Source organism: Oncorhynchus mykiss, chromosome 28 (genome assembly GCF_057628025.1).
Source record: "Oncorhynchus mykiss isolate SJ-2025 chromosome 28, ASM5762802v1, whole genome shotgun sequence".
Taxonomy (NCBI): domain Eukaryota; kingdom Metazoa; phylum Chordata; class Actinopteri; order Salmoniformes; family Salmonidae; genus Oncorhynchus; species Oncorhynchus mykiss.
Window position 1 is genome coordinate 37843088 of NC_143049.1, and position 19372 is coordinate 37862459.

A 19372-nucleotide genomic window follows, 5' to 3' on the forward strand; every position below is an offset into this window, starting at 1 on the left:
AGATAAAATGTTATTTGTCACATACACATGGTTAGCAGATGTTAATGTGAGTGTAGCGAAATGCTTGTGCTTCAAGTTCCGACAATGCAGTAATAACCAACAAGTAATTTAACTAACAATTCCAAAACTACTGTCTTGTACACAGTGTGAGGGGATAAAGAATATGTACATAAGGATATATGAATGAGTGATGGTACAGAGCAGCATAGGCAAGATACAGTAGATGGTATCGAGTACAGTATATACATATGAGATGAGTATGTAAACAAAGTGGCATAGTTAAAGTGGCTAGTGATACATGTATTACATAAGGATACAGTCGATGATATAGAGTACAGTATATACGTATGCATATGAGATGAATAATGTAGGGTAAGTAACATTATATAAGGTAGCATTGTTTAAAGTGGCTAGTGATATATTTACATCATTTCCCATCAATTCCCATTATTAAAGTGGCTGGAGTTGAGTCAGTGTCAGTGTGTTGGCAGCAGCCACTCAATGTTAGTGGTGGCTATTTAACAGTCTGATGGCCTTGAGATAGAAGCTGTTTTTCAGTCTCTCGGTCCCAGCTTTGATGCACCTGTACTGACCTCGCCTTCTGGATGATAGCGGGGTGAACAGGCAGTGGCTCGGGTGGTTGATGTCCTTGATGATCTTTATGGCCTTCCTGTGACATCGGGTGGTGTAGGTGTCCTGGAGGGCAGGTAGTTTGCCCCCGGTGATGCGTTGTGCAGACCTCACTACCCTCTGGAGAGCCTTACGGTTGAGGGCGGAGCAGTTGCCGTACCAGGCGGTGATACAGCCCGCCAGGATGCTCTCGATTGTGCTTCTGTAGAAGTTTGTGAGTGCTTTTGGTGACAAGCCAAATTTCTTCAGCCTCCTGAGGTTGAAGAGGCGCTGCTGCGCCTTCTTCACAATGCTGTCTGTGTGAGTGGACCAATTCAGTTTGTCTGTGATGTGTATGCCGAGGAACTTAAAACTTGCTACCCTCTCCACTACTGTTCCATCGATGTGGATAGGGGGGTGCATAGTTATCATAAAGGACATGTTATCTCCTCGGCCATACCATCTGTATCTCTACAGGCAGTGGGCCATGAGGAAGAGAAGTGTCCATTCATGTGGATAATCGCCTCATTGGAAGCGCATGAGGGCCTTGAACTCAGCCATTACATAAAAGACAACGTTCTAATGTCAAAGGTCACCAAAGGACACACAGGTCTGTCAGGCCGTGTATCCCTGTTAACCTGATTGGGCTTAATTGCACTCATTAAGAGAGCACCACATATTTAATATGGCTATCATCTCCTACTATAATTATGGCGGGCAGTGGTGTGTGATGCTATTGTATTTCAATGGATTGCTTGAAGAGATTCTTGGGTATGGGGTATGTCAATGTGGTGTGAACAATTCACTGGTATTGTTTTTTGTTGTTGTGAGGACTTAATGATGCCATTTTCACAACACAAAAAGGTGTAATGTCACACACACACACACACACACACACACACACACCACAGCTGTGCTCCCAATCCACAGAGACAGAGAATGGATGCATAAGTAAATGTGTGGTCTCAGCTTGGCTGGTTGGCTGCCATGGCGAGCTGACACCGAGTACTTGACACCACGCCACGTTTTCACACAAACCAATTTCATGCCACAATCCCCCCACAGTCCTGTTTTGCATCCCCCTATAAAACCCTTTTCCACATGGTAGCACAAAGCTTTGATCCCCTGATTAGGCACCTGCTATGGAGATCCATGTGACGCCTCTAACTACCTTCACCTGACCGCTGTTGTTTTATACAATTGGCTATGAGACAATTATGGCGCAGAAAATCTTTTTCCACCTCAAAATTTTGTAGCCTGGTGGTTAGAGCGTTGGACTAGTAACCGGAAGGTTGCGAGTTCAACGTCGCGAGTTCAAACCCCCGAGCTGACGAGGTACAAATCTGTCGTTCTGCCCGTGAACAGGCAGTTAACCCACTGTTCCTAGGCCGTCATTGAAAATAAGAATTTGTTCTTAACTGACTTGCCTGGTTAAATAAAGGTAAAATAAAATAAAAATAAATAAATATATATGCTTAATTATCAGTGCTGGGGAAGCTAATCCGAAAATATAGTTTACCAAGCTACCAATTATTTCACACTGGAAAAAGTCGAGTTACACTAAGGCTACCCTTAGAAAAATATATTTTACTTAAGTGAAGTTACTTTGAAAATGTAGTTCACTACATCCATACTACTTAAAAAAGTATCACATGTAAATCTGAAATGTCATAAACTACAAATTGCAAGAATAGATCACTTCCGGGTCATATGTTAACAGAAAGTGTAATTTAGCCTATTAAACACAAAAACAATGTTTCAAGTGAGAATTAGGGAGGTCTGATGCCGAAAAAGAAAGGAAAATATTGCCTACTTCTTTTTGCGAAAAACAGTAGTGTGTAGTTCCAACAGTTAGCTACACCGCTACATGGTAAAACAGTAGTGTGTAGTTCCAATAGTTAGCTACACCGCTACATGGTAAAACAGTAGTGTGTAGTTCCAATAGTTAGCTACACCGCTACATGGTAAAACAGTAGTGTGTAGTTCCAATAGTTAGCTACACCGCTACATGGTAAAACAGTAGTGTGTAGTTCCAACAGTTAGCTACACCGCTACATGGTAAAACAGTAGTGTGTAGTTCCAATAGTTAGCTACACCGCTACATGGTATAACAGTAGTGTGTAGTTCCAACAGTTAGCTACACAGCTACATGGTAAAACAGTAGTGTGTAGTTCCAATAGTTAGCTACACCGCTACATGGTATAACAGTAGTGTGTAGTTCCAACAGTTAGCTACACAGCTACATGGTAAAACAGTAGTGTGCAGTTCCAACAGTTAGCTACACCGCTACATGGTAAAACAGTAGTGTGTAGTTCCAATAGTTAGCTACACCGCTACATGGTATAACAGTAGTGTGTAGTTCCAACAGTTAGCTACACAGCTACATGGTAAAACAGTAGTGTGTAGTTCCAATAGTTAGCTACACCGCTACATGGTATAACAGTAGTGTGTAGTTCCAACAGTTAGCTACACAGCTACATGGTAAAACAGTAGTGTGCAGTTCCAACAGTTAGCTACACCGCTACATGGTAAAACAGTAGTGTGTAGTTCCAATAGTTAGCTACACCGCTACATGGTAAAACAGTAGTGTGTAGTTCCAACAGTTAGCTACACCGCTACATGGTAAAACAGTAGTGTGTAGTTCCAACAGTTAGCTACACCGCTACATGGTATAACAGTAGTGTGTAGTTCCAGTAGTTAGCTACACCGCTACATGGTAAAACAGTAGTGTGTAGTTCCAACAGTTAGCTACACAGCTACATGGTAAAACAGTAGTGTGTAGTTCCAACAGTTAGCTACACCGCTACATGGTAAAACAGTAGTGTGTAGTTCCAACAGTTAGCTACACAGCTACATGGTAAAACAGTAGTTCCAACAGTTAGCTACACCGCTACATGGTAAAACAGTAGTGTGTAGTTCCAGTAGTTAGCTACACAGCTACATGGTAAAACAGTAGTGTGCAGTTCCAACAGTTAGCTACACCGCTACATGGTAAAACATTAGTGTGCAGTTCCAGTAGTTAGCTACACCGCTACATGGTAAAACATTAGTGTGCAGTTCCAGTAGTTAGCTACACCTCTACATGGTAAAACAGTAGTGTGTAGTTCCAATAGTTAGCTACACCGCTACATGGTAAAACAGTAGTGTGCAGTTCCAGTAGTTAGCTACACCGCTACATGGTAAAACAGTAGTGTGTAGTTCCAGTAGTTAGCTACACCGCTACATGATAAAACATTAGTGTGTAGTTCCAGTAGTTAGCTACACCGCTACATGGTATAACAGTAGTGTGTAGTTCCAGTAGTTAGCTACACCGCTACATGATAAAACATTAGTGTGTAGTGCCAGTAGTTAGCTACACCGCTACATGGTAAAACAGTAGTGTGTAGTTCCAGTAGTTAGCTACACCGCTACATGGCAAAGAAAGTAATTAACTACTGAAAACACTACCAATGTTTGAATTTAGTTCTACCACCAAGCTACTGAAAAATGTTCTTAAATTACTAATTTAACTACATCTAGTTCACTACTCCCCAACACGGCTAATTATTCATTTGTTTTAATTGCAACAATGATATGCAATATAATTGTTTTATCCAATGTAACAGCGCTACCAAAATCATATCATCTTTGAACTCTGCATCAGAACATTAAATTGTGTCATCCCATTCTAATGTCCAGTATATGGCTCTCAGTCTTCCATTACCAATAGGAGATTTTGAATGCATCCTAAGATGTTGACATACCTGTCCAGGTCTGGCACTCTCACAAAGGTAGGTCTCATACTCGATGGCGAAGACAGGCGCGTTGTCATTGATGTCCGTCACTGTGATCAGAACTACACCCTTTCCCACTTGCAGTGGGTCCACTGGGGGGGGGGGGGAAACAAAGGAACAAGTGGTCAAGGATAAGGTCAAGGATAAGCACAACCAAATTTCCTGGTCTATAAGCATGCGTCAATTCAATTAAAAAAATATATATATTAAAAAAAATGCATGTATCTGGCAGTGGAGGCTCCTCAGAGGAGGAAGGGGAGGACCATCCTCCTCCGTGGAATTTCATAAAAATGTAAATAGTGAAACACTAAAAAAGTATTTTTAGTAGTAAAACTATACTATATGTATATATATATATATATTATACTATATATATAGTTTTATATATATTGATATGTCACCAAATAATGTATTAAAATACACTGTTTTGCAATGAAGGTCAACAGTGACTTCAACAGCACTGTCTGGGGCATGTTCATGTTCTGCCCCACAACATCAAGTTCCTTTAACTGATTCCTCCACACACCTGTATTAGCGTGTCTTAAAAGAACCTTATGGAGCTACACAGACAAGTTTAGAGACTTGGAACAAAAATTGCTAAAATGTTAGCATTTGAAGACAGTGGCCTCGTAAACACACATACACAAACCAAAGCATGGGTTGCTACATTACCTTGTCCATAGACTGCTTACAGGGTAAGGAAAACAATATTTATTTAAAATGTGGTGCACTATCCCTTTTAAGAAAACATTCAGAAAACAGACTGTGTGGGATGTCTGGAAGACTGTGGGGTGTCTGGAAGTGTTCTTATTAAGGGTCAGAGCTCGACAACAACTCTGTGGTCTTCACTGAGTGACTCGGCATGCTCAGACGACGCATGTTGTTTGCTTTTTAACAAGCAAATTTTGTCTTGTTTACCTTCTCTTCAGCTGAACCTTTATCTTAATATAAATCATGGATTGGGGTAACCGACAGGCCAAGGTTTCTCGGCACGCTAAATTCTCCACCGGAGAGTGGTCTGAAGGCAGAACGTTCATAGATATAAATAGAGATTTGTCAAAAAAAAACACGACTCACAAGAATAGTTGATCTGTGTTTTTATATCATTTTCAACTTCCTACAAACTCGGTGTGTAATGACCAATGGCCCTAAGACCACATACTGTGTGTGATGCATGATCATGAACTATGTATAGCATCTTCATAATCAAGATGAATTGGTATTACTAGTTCTATTGAACTTTAAATAATAACCTAGAAATGAACAAACACTTTCTGGTATGTCATAGTAAACGGCATACCTCAGAGATTAATGTTCCTATCATTGATGTTGGGGTACTTATTGTATGTCCCTCAACTGTTTCTCTGCAGATATCTCCACAGTTCAACCATAAGTGGCGAGTGGTGAGCTGAGGAAAATATACCTGAGATCTGGTTGTCTCTCAAAGACACGGGTGTAATTCATGTGCGGAGAGATAGATTTACTCAACAGATGGGTTGGCTGTATCTGGAGTCGCTTATGTCTTAATATGAATAATCCTCTACATCTGTAGCATGTGGGCAGAGTCACAGGTGCGATCAACAGTGATAGGTCTGTTTAGTTTTACATTATCCCCTGTGATTTCAGTCAACAGTAACGGGTCTGTTTAGTTTTACATTATCCCCTGTGATTTCAGTCAACAGTGATGGGTAGGTTTAGTTTGGACATTATCCCCTGTGATTTCAGTCAACAGTGATGGGTAGGTTTAGTTTGGACATTATCCCCTGTGATTTCAGTCAACAGTGATGGGTAGGTTTAGTTTGGACATTATCCCCTGTGATTTCAGTCAACAGTGATGGGTAGGTTTAGTTTGGACATTATCCCCTGTGATTTCAGTCAACAGTGATGGGTAGGTTTAGTTTGGACATTATCCCCTGTGATTTCAGTCAACAGTGATGGGTAGGTTTAGTTTGGACATTATCCCCTGTGATTTCAGTCAACAGTGATGGGTAGGTTTAGTTTGGACATTATCCCCTGTGATTTCAGTCAACAGTGATGGGTAGGTTTAGTTTGGACATTATCCCCTGTGATTTCAGTCAACAGTGATGGGTAGGTTTAGTTTGGACATTATCCCCTGTGATTTCAGTCAACAGTGATGGGTAGGTTTAGTTTGGACATTATCCCCTGTGATTTCAGTCAACAGTGATGGGTAGGTTTAGTTTGGACATTATCCCCTGTGATTTCAGTCAACAGTGATGGGTAGGTTTAGTTTGGACATTATCCCCTGTGATTTCAGTCAACAGTGATGGGTAGGTTTAGTTTGGACATTATCCCCTGTGATTTCAGTCAACAGTGATGGTTAGGTTTAGTTTGGACATTATCCCCTGTGATTTCAGTCAACAGTGATGGGTAGGTTTAGTTTGGACATTATCCCCTGTGATTTCAGTCAACAGTGATGGGTAGGTTTAGTTTGGACATTATCCCCTGTGATTTCAGTCAACAGTGATGGTTAGGTTTAGTTTGGACATTATCCCCTGTGATTTCAGTCAACAGTGATGGGTAGGTTTAGTTTGGACATTATCCCCTGTGATTTCAGTCAACAGTGATGGGTAGGTTTAGTTTGGACATTATCCCCTGTGATTTCAGTCAACAGTGATGGGTAGGTTTAGTTTGGACATTATCCCCTGTGATTTCAGTCAACAGTGATGGTTAGGTTTAGTTTGGACATTATCCCCTATGATTTCAGTCAACAGTGATGGGTAGGTTTAGTTTGGACATTATCCCCTGTGATTTCAGTCAACAGTGATGGGTAGGTTTAGTTTGGACATTATCCCCTGTGATTTCAGTCAACAGTGATGGGTAGGTTTAGTTTGGACATTATCCCCTGTGATTTCAGTCAACAGTGATGGGTAGGTTTAGTTTGAACATTATCCCCTGTGATTTCAGTCAACAGTAATGGGTATATTTAGTTAGAACTTTATCCCCTCTGATTACTTGGGGAATTCTGTAATCTATACATAAATTCCACCGGCAAACACTGAACACCTGTGGAGGGCAAATGGCACCAGCTCCACCAGAAGGACAACATCTGGCAGGGTGTATGTGTGCGCGCGTGTGTGTGTGTGTGTGTGTGTGTGTGTGTGTGTGTGCGTTTGCGCGCATGGGAGTGTTTGTGTGTGTTTGTACATCCGTGTGTGTGCATGTGTGTGTGTGTGTGTCTGCTTGGCCATTACACCAACCCACTCTCCATTAGTCCTCTATGGTAAAAAGCATATGTCCACAATATCATTCCAACAGACTCCCTCTTTCTCATCCCTGTAAATGTCCTCAACGTGGGCCAGCTCTTCTGGCTGACGAAGAGGATATGAAGTATGATTTAGATTTATCTAGGCTGCAGCTCAAAGTTAAAAGGTTTTTTCCTTCGATTACAGAAATCAATTAATCTAGCCAGAAGAAGCTAGAGAAATTATACTGCAAAATGATGTTTTACTTTGAGTTTCACTACAACGCTGTGGGTTCAAACCTGTGCTCGATCATCAGCTGTCTGCCTGTCCTACGCGATCGGTCAGTTCAGTCTAATTAAGGCATAGATGTAATAATTTGCACATTGCTTTGCTCACAATTCCTGGGTTGTGTTCAGCAGGTATGAAAGGGGAGAAAATGATTCAAACCAGAGTGAAAAGGGGAGGTGCTATCTGAACTGGTTTATTTTTTGTTTTCCGTTGCAAAATGTTTGGCTGTGGTGTGAACACGCCCTAATGAACATGACCCTGATGTAAAGCCTTGCTTCAACTGTGCCAATAGCTAGTTTACTAATACAGCACACATTTAGTAAGTGTCAGTTGCCATCTATATAATCTAGTGGATAACACATTGGCTGTGTTCCAGGCCGCCTACATTAGATTCGCAAATCACACAACCCCTGAAAGTGTTTAACATAACAGTTACAGCATTAACATGATATAGCAATCTGATGCCCAAATCCTTGATTAATTTGCAGCTCAACTGCTTAGTCGTCGGTCTGGAATGTGGCCAATATCACAATATCAGTTCCTGTTAACATACATGTGTTTGTAATGCGAAATCCCATTGCTTATAGCCTTCAGAAAGTACTCACACCACTTGACTTTTTACACATTTTGGTGTGTTACAGCCTGAATTGAACATTGATTAAATTGAGATGATTTTCTCACTGGCCTACACACAGTACCCCATAATGTCAAAGTGGAATAATGTTTTTAGAAATATTTACAAATGAATACAATATGAAAAGCGGAAATGTCTTGAGTCTATTAGTATTCAACCCCTTTGTTACGGCGAGCCTAAATAAGTTCAGGAGTAGATATTTGCTTAACAAGTCACATAATATGTTGCGTGGACTCACTCTGTGTGCAATAATAGTGTTTAACGTGATTTTTTGAATGACTACCTCATCTCTGTACCCCACACATACAATTATCTGTAAGGTCACTCAGCCGAGCAGTGAATTTCAAACACTCAGCCACAAAGACCAGGTTACGTTAAGGTGTTCCAATGCCTCGCAAAGAAGTGCACCTATTGGTAGATGGGTAAAAAACAAACAAAAAAAAACAGACATTGAATATCCCTTTGAGCTTGATGAAGTTATTCATTACACTTTGGATGGTGTATCAATACACCCAGTCACTACAAAGATACAGGCGTCCTTCCTATCTCAGTTGCCAGAGAGGAAGGAAACTGCTCAGGAATTTCACCAAGAGGCCAATGGTGATGATAAAACAGTTACAGAGTTGCTGTGATGGGAGAAAACTGATGGATCAACAACACTGTAGTTACCCCATAATATTAACCTAAATGACAGAGTTGCTGTGATGGGAGAAAACTGATGGATCAATAACACAGTAGTTACTCCACAATATTAACCTAAATGACAGAGTTGCTGTGATGGGAGAAAACTGATGGATCAACAACACAGTAGTTACTCCACAATATTAACCTAAGTGACAGAGTTGCTGTGATGGGAGAAAACTGATGGATCAACAACACAGTAGTTACTCCACAATATTAACCTAAATGACAGAGTTGCTGTGATGGGAGAAAACTGATGGATCAACAACACAGTAGTTACTCCACAATATTAACCTAAATGAGTGAAAAGAAGGAAGTCTGTACAGAATACAAATATTCCAAAAGCATACATCCTGTTTGCAATAATACGTTAGAATGTATTGACTCAGGGGTCTGAATACTTAATACATTTGCTACAATTTCTAAAAACATATTTTCACTTTGTCAATATTGGGTATTGTGTGTAGATGACTGCATTTATTTTTTTTTAATCCATTTTGAATTCTGTCTGTAACACAACAAAATGTGGAATAGGTCAAGGGGTATGAATACTTTCTGAAGGCACAGTATACTCCTTTCACCACTGTAGCATTATCTACATGTCTCCACAGTTGCTGACTGCAGCTCGACATAGAAATAGATTGTGCACATCTGTCAGTACATCATGCACACCTGCTGCTGATATACCGAGAGAGAGAAACAGAGAGAGAGAGAAACAGAGAGAGAGAAACAGAGAGAGAGATTTTTCCGGGGTAACGAACAGTTACTTTGGAGGTGAGTACAACTATTTGAAAAGAGACCCCCCCCCCAAAGATGACTACTTTTTCAAAAATATTTGAATCCAGATCTCAGTGACTACTTTTCTGATTGGCTGCCTCCAACGAACGGTAGGGCTGTATCCGGAATTGCATGTTGAAATAGATTGACTAGAACACACACACAATCTCCTAAACTATTCCAATCTATCTGACAGTCATATTTGATCTACACAATACATTTCTATCTGAACATGCTGTAAATGTCCATTCTCCTGAATGTCCAGGTGTATAAAATCAAGTCAAAAGAAAACCAAAGATATTTTGAACCGATAAGTATAAATAAATTGTAACACTCAACTACTGTATGACACTTTCAACCTGCCACTGAAAATGTTGAAAGTTGCAATGAATTTTTATGATACCTGAAAATACTGCAGAGTAATTCAAAGCCAATTGCAAACCTTGCAAATGGCAAGTTAGATGCTCACACTGCAAATGTTCCAGTGTAATAAAATGAAATAAATAAAAACAGTGTTAAATCAACACTCAAAGTGTTAATTAAATTCACACACTGCTTTGTGAAAAGTCTTATTAAAATATTTAGTTATTGGAAATTGACTTTGGCATAACTTATCTATAACTTTGTATCTCCATGCTAAAGTGAGACAAACAAGTCATGAAACACGCTATCCAAAGGCACATTGTATTATCATAGAACATTATCATATAGCACATTGTGTTATCATATAGCACATTGTATTTTCCTATAGCACATTGTATTATAATATAGCATTATCATATAGCACATTGTATTTTCCTATAGCACATTGTATTATAATATAGCATTATCATATAGCACATTGTGTTTTCCTATAGCACATTGTATTATCATATAACATAATCATATAGCACATTGTATTATCTTAGAACATTATCATATAGCACATTGTGTTATCATATAGCACATTGTATTATCATATAGCACATTGTATTATCATATAGCATTATCATATAGCACATTGTATTTTCCTATAGCACATTGTATTATCATATAGCATTATCATATAGCACATTGTATTATCATAGAACATTATCATATAGCACATTGTATTATCATATAGCATTATCATATAGCACATTGTATTATCATATAACACATTGTATTATCATATAGCATTATCGTATAACACATTGTATTATCATATAGCACATTGTATTATCATATAGCATTATCATATAGCACATTGTATTATCATATAGGACATTGTATTATCATAGAACATTATCATATAGCACATTGTATTTTCCTATAGCACATTGTGTTATCCTATAGCACATTGTATTTTCCTATAGCACATTGTGTTATCATATAGCATTATCATATAGCACATTGTATTATCATATGACATTATCATATAGCACATTGTATTTTCCTATAGCACATTGTATTTTCCTATAGCACATTGTATTATCATATAGGACATTGTATTATCATATAGCATTATCATATAGCACATGGTATTATCATATAGCATTATCATATCGCACATTGTATTATCATATAGCACATTGTATTTTCCTATAGCACATTGTATTATCATATAGCATTATCATATAGCACATTGTATTATCATATAGCACATTGTATTATCATATAGCACATTGTATTATCATATAGCACATTGTATTATCATATAGCATTATCATATAGCACATTGTATTTTCATATAGCACATTGTATTATCATATAGCATTATCATATAGCACATTGTATTATCATATAGCACATTGTATTTTCCTATAGCACATTGTATTATCATATAGCATTATCATATAGCACATTGTATTATCATATAGCACATTGTATTATCATATAGCACATTGTATTATCATATAGCATTATCATATAGCACATTGTATTATCATAAAGCACATTGTATTATCATATAGCATTATCATATAGCACATTGTATTATCATATAGCACATTGTATTATCATAGGACATTGTATTATCATATAGCACATTGTATTATCATATAGCACATTGTATTATCATATAGCATTATCATATAGCACATTGTATTATCATATAGCACATTGTATTATCATATAGCGTTATCATATAGCACATTGTATTATCATATAGCACATTGTATTATCATAGCACATTGTATTATCATATAGCACATTGTATTATCATATAGCACATTGTATTATCATATAGCATTATCATATAGCACATTGTATTATCATATAGCACATTGTATTATCATATAGCACATTGTATTATCATATAGCATTATCATATAGCACATTGTATTATCATATAGCACATTGTATTATCATAGCACATTGTATTATCATATAGCACATTGTATTATCATATAGCACATTGTATTATCATATAGCACATTGTATTATCATATAGCACATTGTATTATCATATAGCACATTGTATTATCATATAGCACATTGTATTATCATAGCACATTGTATTATCATATAGCACATTGTATTACCATATAGCACATTGTATTATCATATAGCACATTGTATTATCATATAGCATTATCATATAGCACATTGTATTATGATATAGCACATTGTATTATCATATAGCATTATCATATTGCACATTATATTATCATATTGTATTATCATATAGCACATTATATTATCATATTGTATTATCATATAGCACATTATATTATCATATTGTATTATCATATAGCACATTGTATTATCACATTGCATTATCATATAGCACATTGTATTATCATATAGCACATTGTATTATCATATAGCATTATCATATAGCACATTGTATTATTATATAGCACATTGTATTATCATATAGCACATTGTATTATCATATAGCATTATCATATTGCACATTATATTATCATATTGTATTATCATATAGCACATTATATTATCATATTGTATTATCATATAGCACATTATATTATCATATTGTATTATCATATAGCACATTGTATTATCACATTGCATTATCATATAGCACATTGTATTATCATATAGCACATTGTATTATCATATAGCATTATCATATAGCACATGGTATTATCATATAGCATTATCATATCGCACATTGTATTATCATATAGCACATTGTATTTTCCTATAGCACATTGTATTATCATATAGCATTATCATATAGCACATTGTATTATCATATAGCACATTGTATTATCATATAGCACATTGTATTATCATATAGCACATTGTATTATCATATAGCATTATCATATAGCACATTGTATTATCATATAGCACATTGTATTACCATATAGCACATTGTATTATCATATAGCACATTGTATTATCATATAGCATTATCATATAGCACATTGTATTATGATATAGCACATTGTATTATCATATAGCATTATCATATTGCACATTATATTATCATATTGTATTATCATATAGCACATTATATTATCATATTGTATTATCATATAGCACATTATATTATCATATTGTATTATCATATAGCACATTGTATTATCACATTGCATTATCATATAGCACATTGTATTATCATATAGCACATTGTATTATCATATAGCATTATCATATAGCACATTGTATTATTATATAGCACATTGTATTATCATATAGCACATTGTATTATCATATAGCATTATCATATTGCACATTATATTATCATATTGTATTATCATATAGCACATTATATTATCATATTGTATTATCATATAGCACATTATATTATCATATTGTATTATCATATAGCACATTGTATTATCACATTGCATTATCATATAGCACATTGTATTATCATATAGCACATTGTATTATCATATAGCATTATCATATAGCACATGGTATTATCATATAGCATTATCATATCGCACATTGTATTATCATATAGCACATTGTATTTTCCTATAGCACATTGTATTATCATATAGCATTATCATATAGCACATTGTATTATCATATAGCACATTGTATTATCATATAGCACATTGTATTATCATATAGCACATTGTATTATCATATAGCATTATCATATAGCACATTGTATTTTCATATAGCACATTGTATTATCATATAGCATTATCATATAGCACATTGTATTATCATATAGCACATTGTATTTTCCTATAGCACATTGTATTATCATATAGCATTATCATATAGCACATTGTATTATCATATAGCACATTGTATTATCATATAGCACATTGTATTATCATATAGCATTATCATATAGCACATTGTATTATCATAAAGCACATTGTATTATCATATAGCATTATCATATAGCACATTGTATTATCATATAGCACATTGTATTATCATAGGACATTGTATTATCATATAGCACATTGTATTATCATATAGCACATTGTATTATCATATAGCATTATCATATAGCACATTGTATTATCATATAGCACATTGTATTATCATATAGCGTTATCATATAGCACATTGTATTATCATATAGCACATTGTATTATCATAGCACATTGTATTATCATATAGCACATTGTATTATCATATAGCACATTGTATTATCATATAGCATTATCATATAGCACATTGTATTATCATATAGCACATTGTATTATCATATAGCACATTGTATTATCATATAGCATTATCATATAGCACATTGTATTATCATATAGCACATTGTATTATCATAGCACATTGTATTATCATATAGCACATTGTATTATCATATAGCACATTGTATTATCATATAGCACATTGTATTATCATATAGCACATTGTATTATCATATAGCACATTGTATTATCATAGCACATTGTATTATCATATAGCACATTGTATTACCATATAGCACATTGTATTATCATATAGCACATTGTATTATCATATAGCATTATCATATAGCACATTGTATTATGATATAGCACATTGTATTATCATATAGCATTATCATATTGCACATTATATTATCATATTGTATTATCATATAGCACATTATATTATCATATTGTATTATCATATAGCACATTATATTATCATATTGTATTATCATATAGCACATTGTATTATCACATTGCATTATCATATAGCACATTGTATTATCATATAGCACATTGTATTATCATATAGCATTATCATATAGCACATTGTATTATTATATAGCACATTGTATTATCATATAGCACATTGTATTATCATATAGCATTATCATATTGCACATTATATTATCATATTGTATTATCATATAGCACATTATATTATCATATTGTATTATCATATAGCACATTATATTATCATATTGTATTATCATATAGCACATTGTATTATCACATTGCATTATCATATAGCACATTGTATTATCATATAGCACATTGTATTATCATATAGCATTATCATATTGCACATTATATTATCATATTGTATTATCATATAGCACATTATATTATCATATTGTATTATCATATAGCACATTATATTATCATATTGTATTATCATATAGCACATTGTATTATCACATTGCATTATCATATAGCACATTGTATTATCATATAGCACATTGTATTATCATATAGCATTATCATACAGCACATTGCATTATCATATAGCACATTGTATTATCATATAGCATTATCATATAGCACATTGCATTATCATATAGCACATTGTATTATCATATAGCATTATCATATAGCACATTGCATTATCATACAGCACATTGCATTATCATATAGCACATTGTATTATCACATAGGACATTGTATTATCATATAGCACATTGTATTATCATATAGCATTATCATATAGCACATTGTATTATCATATAGCACATTGTATTATCATATAGCATTATCATATAGCACATTGTATTATCATATAGCACATTGTATTATCATATAGCACATTGTATTATCATATAGCATTATCATATAGCACATTTTATTATCATATAGCACATTGTATTATCATATAGCATTATCGTATAGCACATTGCATTATCATATAGCACATTGCATTATCATATAGCACATTGTATTATCACATAGGACATTGTATTATCACATAGCACATTGTATTATCATATAACATTATCATATAGCACATTATATTATCATATAGCACATTGTATTATCACATAGCACATTGTATTATCATATAACATTATCATATAGCACATTATATTATCATATAGCAGATTGTATTATCACATAGGACATTGTATTATCATATAGCATTATCATATAGCACATTGTATTATCATATAACATTATCATATAGCACATTATATTATCATATAGCACATTGTATTATCACATAGCACATTGTATTATCATATAGCATTATCATATAGCACAGTGTATTATCACATAGGACATTTTGCAAATATTTTGAAGGGTGATAGGCCTCCATTTGTTAAGGTGAGCTGGATCATTATATCTGATAGCACAGTCAGGGCCAGTTTCCCAAATACAGACTATGCCTTGTCCTGGACTTGTTATTTCAATGGGGATTCACCTTTGAGCATGTTTTTTTAGTCCAGGACTTAAACTAATCTGTGTCCTTTGGAACCAGCCCTAAGATTTGTTTTCATACACACCTTAATTATTTAGCCAATTGCGAACTCTGGCTAACACAATGGATACATTTGTTTCTTTCGGGGATCAGGCATGTTTCCCCAAGCAGAGATAAGTCGAAGACACCTCGATCTCCCCTGCCAAGATACATTCAAGGGAGCTGCAATGCATCTACACTGCAGTTGTTCAGCAATTACTGCATCCAAAATACCACAGTCGACAGCAGTTTACTGGACTTTTACTGCAGTTTCAAAACTGCAAAAAAATGTTTTTTTTGTTGTCAGGGAACCATGATCTATTGACTTTAAGTGAGGTGGCATTCGAGTACTGTGTCCCCAAAGGGCTACTTTGATATTGGAGCAGAACTCACAATCATAGACTCTACACTCAACAGAATTCAGATCAATATTAGAAAACGCTTCAATTTGCTCAACTTGTCATTGGCTCAACCATTGGTTTAATTTACCCCAAGGCAAACGCTTAGATTACATTAGCCCACACAGCTAGGATGCACTTTAATGCTAGGTTTAGGTCCTCATATTGAATCTTATTGAGACTCAACTGACGTATAGAACAATCTTAAACTGACCTACTTTAGTTTAGATACAAGCATCATGAAACACATTAAATTCATTTGACTTAGTGGAAAAAAAAAAGATTTTTTTTTTACCTAACTTGCTTACCACTTTTTTCCATGTGGTTTCCTCCTTCACGGACTCCATGAAATGATGACCTCTTCCTAAATATTTGTTCAAATGATACATTTTGTGTATGGATTCGTAGAAACAAGGGTCCCTCTACATACCCCTTTGGGTCACCTTACCCTATTCTCCACTGTACCAATTTGGAAGAGTTTGTATAATAGTTACAACCATACAACCTCAGTGCAGGTTTGACTGAGTTCCAGCCTCAGTAGAAGTGAGTCAGATGGAGCGATCGGGGAACAGGTGCACGTCTTTTGCCAAAGGTCACGGACAAAGTCATCAGCCGGAAAGCCTGGGAGTTAGGAGGTGTGTGTGTGTGTGTGTGTGTGTGTGTGTGTGTGTGTGAGTGTGAGTGTGAGCGTGTGAGTGTGTGTGGTTGGTGTGTGGTGTGTGTGGTGTGTGTGTGTGTGTGTGTGTGTGTGTGTGTGTGTGTGTGTGTGTGTGCTCCAGCTTCGGCCATCATTTGGAATCATGGTGGGGCTCGATCAAACGCCACGAGTTCTGGAGCCGGCGATCAACAGCAGTCGACCTCTACTGCAGCAGAGCATCTGCTCAGAACTCTCCTCTAGAGTCAAGGAGACCTTCTGCTTTCCAGACTGCCAAGCGAAATTGGTAAAATCCCAGTGAGCCTTCGACTAATGATATTCATTGAGAAATAGCATAGGAAGCTTAAGTCTGTCTTTTATGATACGGGATTTTACTTCATTTTAATAGAATTCGGGATTTGTCAAGTGTGAAATATAGTCTTAAGCCGCAGGTACGGTGAAGGCACTGGTCCACTCTGTGTGCAGTCACAATGAGTGTAACAAAAGTGAAGAGCGACCCTCTTGTGCGCTCGTAGAAAAAAGGTGCTATCGAGAACCTAAAAGGGTTCTTTGACTGACCCCATAGGAGAACCCTCCAGGCAAAACCATTATTAGGTTGCATGTACAGTCAAACTCTTTCCACAGAGGGTTCTACATGAAGCCCCAAAAAGGGTTCTACCTGAAAAGTAAAAGTGTTCTACCTAGAACCATAAAGGGTTCTCCTATGGGGACAGCTTTTGGAACCCTTTTTTTCTAAGAGTGTAAAGTAGCTAGAGGTAATGATTGACATGGCTTACAACAGCCGTACAGTTTGTGTGTGATGTCACTGGTGAAGAGATACTACATAGGTTTTGGGTGTGCTCAAATCAAATCAAATTTTATTTGTCACATGCACATGGTTAGCAGATGTTAATGCGAGTGTAGCGAAATGCTTGTGCTTCTAGATCCGACAATGCAGTAATAACCAACAAGTAATCTAACTAACAATTCCAAAACTACTGTCTTATACACACAAGTGTAGGGGGATAAAGAATATGTACATAAAGATATGTGAATGAGTGATGGTACAGAGCGGCATAGGCAAGATACAGTAGATGGTATCGAGTACAGTATATACATATGAGATGAGTATGTAAACAAAGTGGCATAGTTAGTGGCTAGTGATACATGTATTACATAAAGATGCAGTAAATGATATAGAGTACAGTATATACGTATGCATATGAGATGAATAATGTAGGGTAAGTAACATATGAGATGAATAATGTAGGGTATGTAAACGTTATATTAGGTAGCATTGTTTAAAGTGGCTAGTGATATATTTTACATAATTTCCCGTCAATTTCCATTATTAAAGTGTCTGGAGTTGAGTCAGTGTGTTGGCAGCAGCCACTCAATGTTTAACAGTCTGATGGCCTTGAGATAGAAGCTGTTCTTCAGTCTCTCGGTCCCAGCTTTGATGCACCTGTACTGACCTCGCCTTCTGGATGATAGCGGGGTGAACAGGCAGTGGCTAGGGTGGTTGTTGTCCTTGATGATCTTTATGGCCTTCCTGTAACATCGGGTGGTGTAGGTGTCCTGGAGGGCAGGTAGTTTGCCCCCGGTGATGCGTTGTGCAGACCTCACTACCCTCTGGAGAGCCTTACGGTTAGGATGCTCTCGATTGTGCATCTGTAGAAGTTTGTGAGTGCTTTTGGTGACAAGCCAAATTTCTTCAGCCTCCTGAGGTTGAAGAGGCGCTGCTGCGCCTTCTTCACGATGCTGTCTGTGTGGGTGGACCAATTCAGTTTGTCTGTGACGTGTATGCCGAGGAACTTAAAACTTGCTACCCTCTCCAC

The 19372-nt window shown here is 36.0% G+C and overlaps 1 protein-coding gene across 3 annotated transcripts in view; it reads right to left on the reverse strand.

Moving 5' to 3' along the window:
* The window catches only part of LOC110509116 (cadherin-7), a 141022-nt gene that overhangs the window by 36629 nt on the left and 85021 nt on the right, over positions 1-19372 (reverse strand). For all 3 annotated transcript variants that reach the window (XM_090225630.1, XM_036966569.2, XM_090225629.1), the window contains one exon: positions 4353-4474. In XM_090225630.1, coding sequence (XP_090081756.1) covers positions 4353-4474 — 122 coding nt within the window. The remainder of the gene's footprint in view (positions 1-4352; positions 4475-19372) is intronic.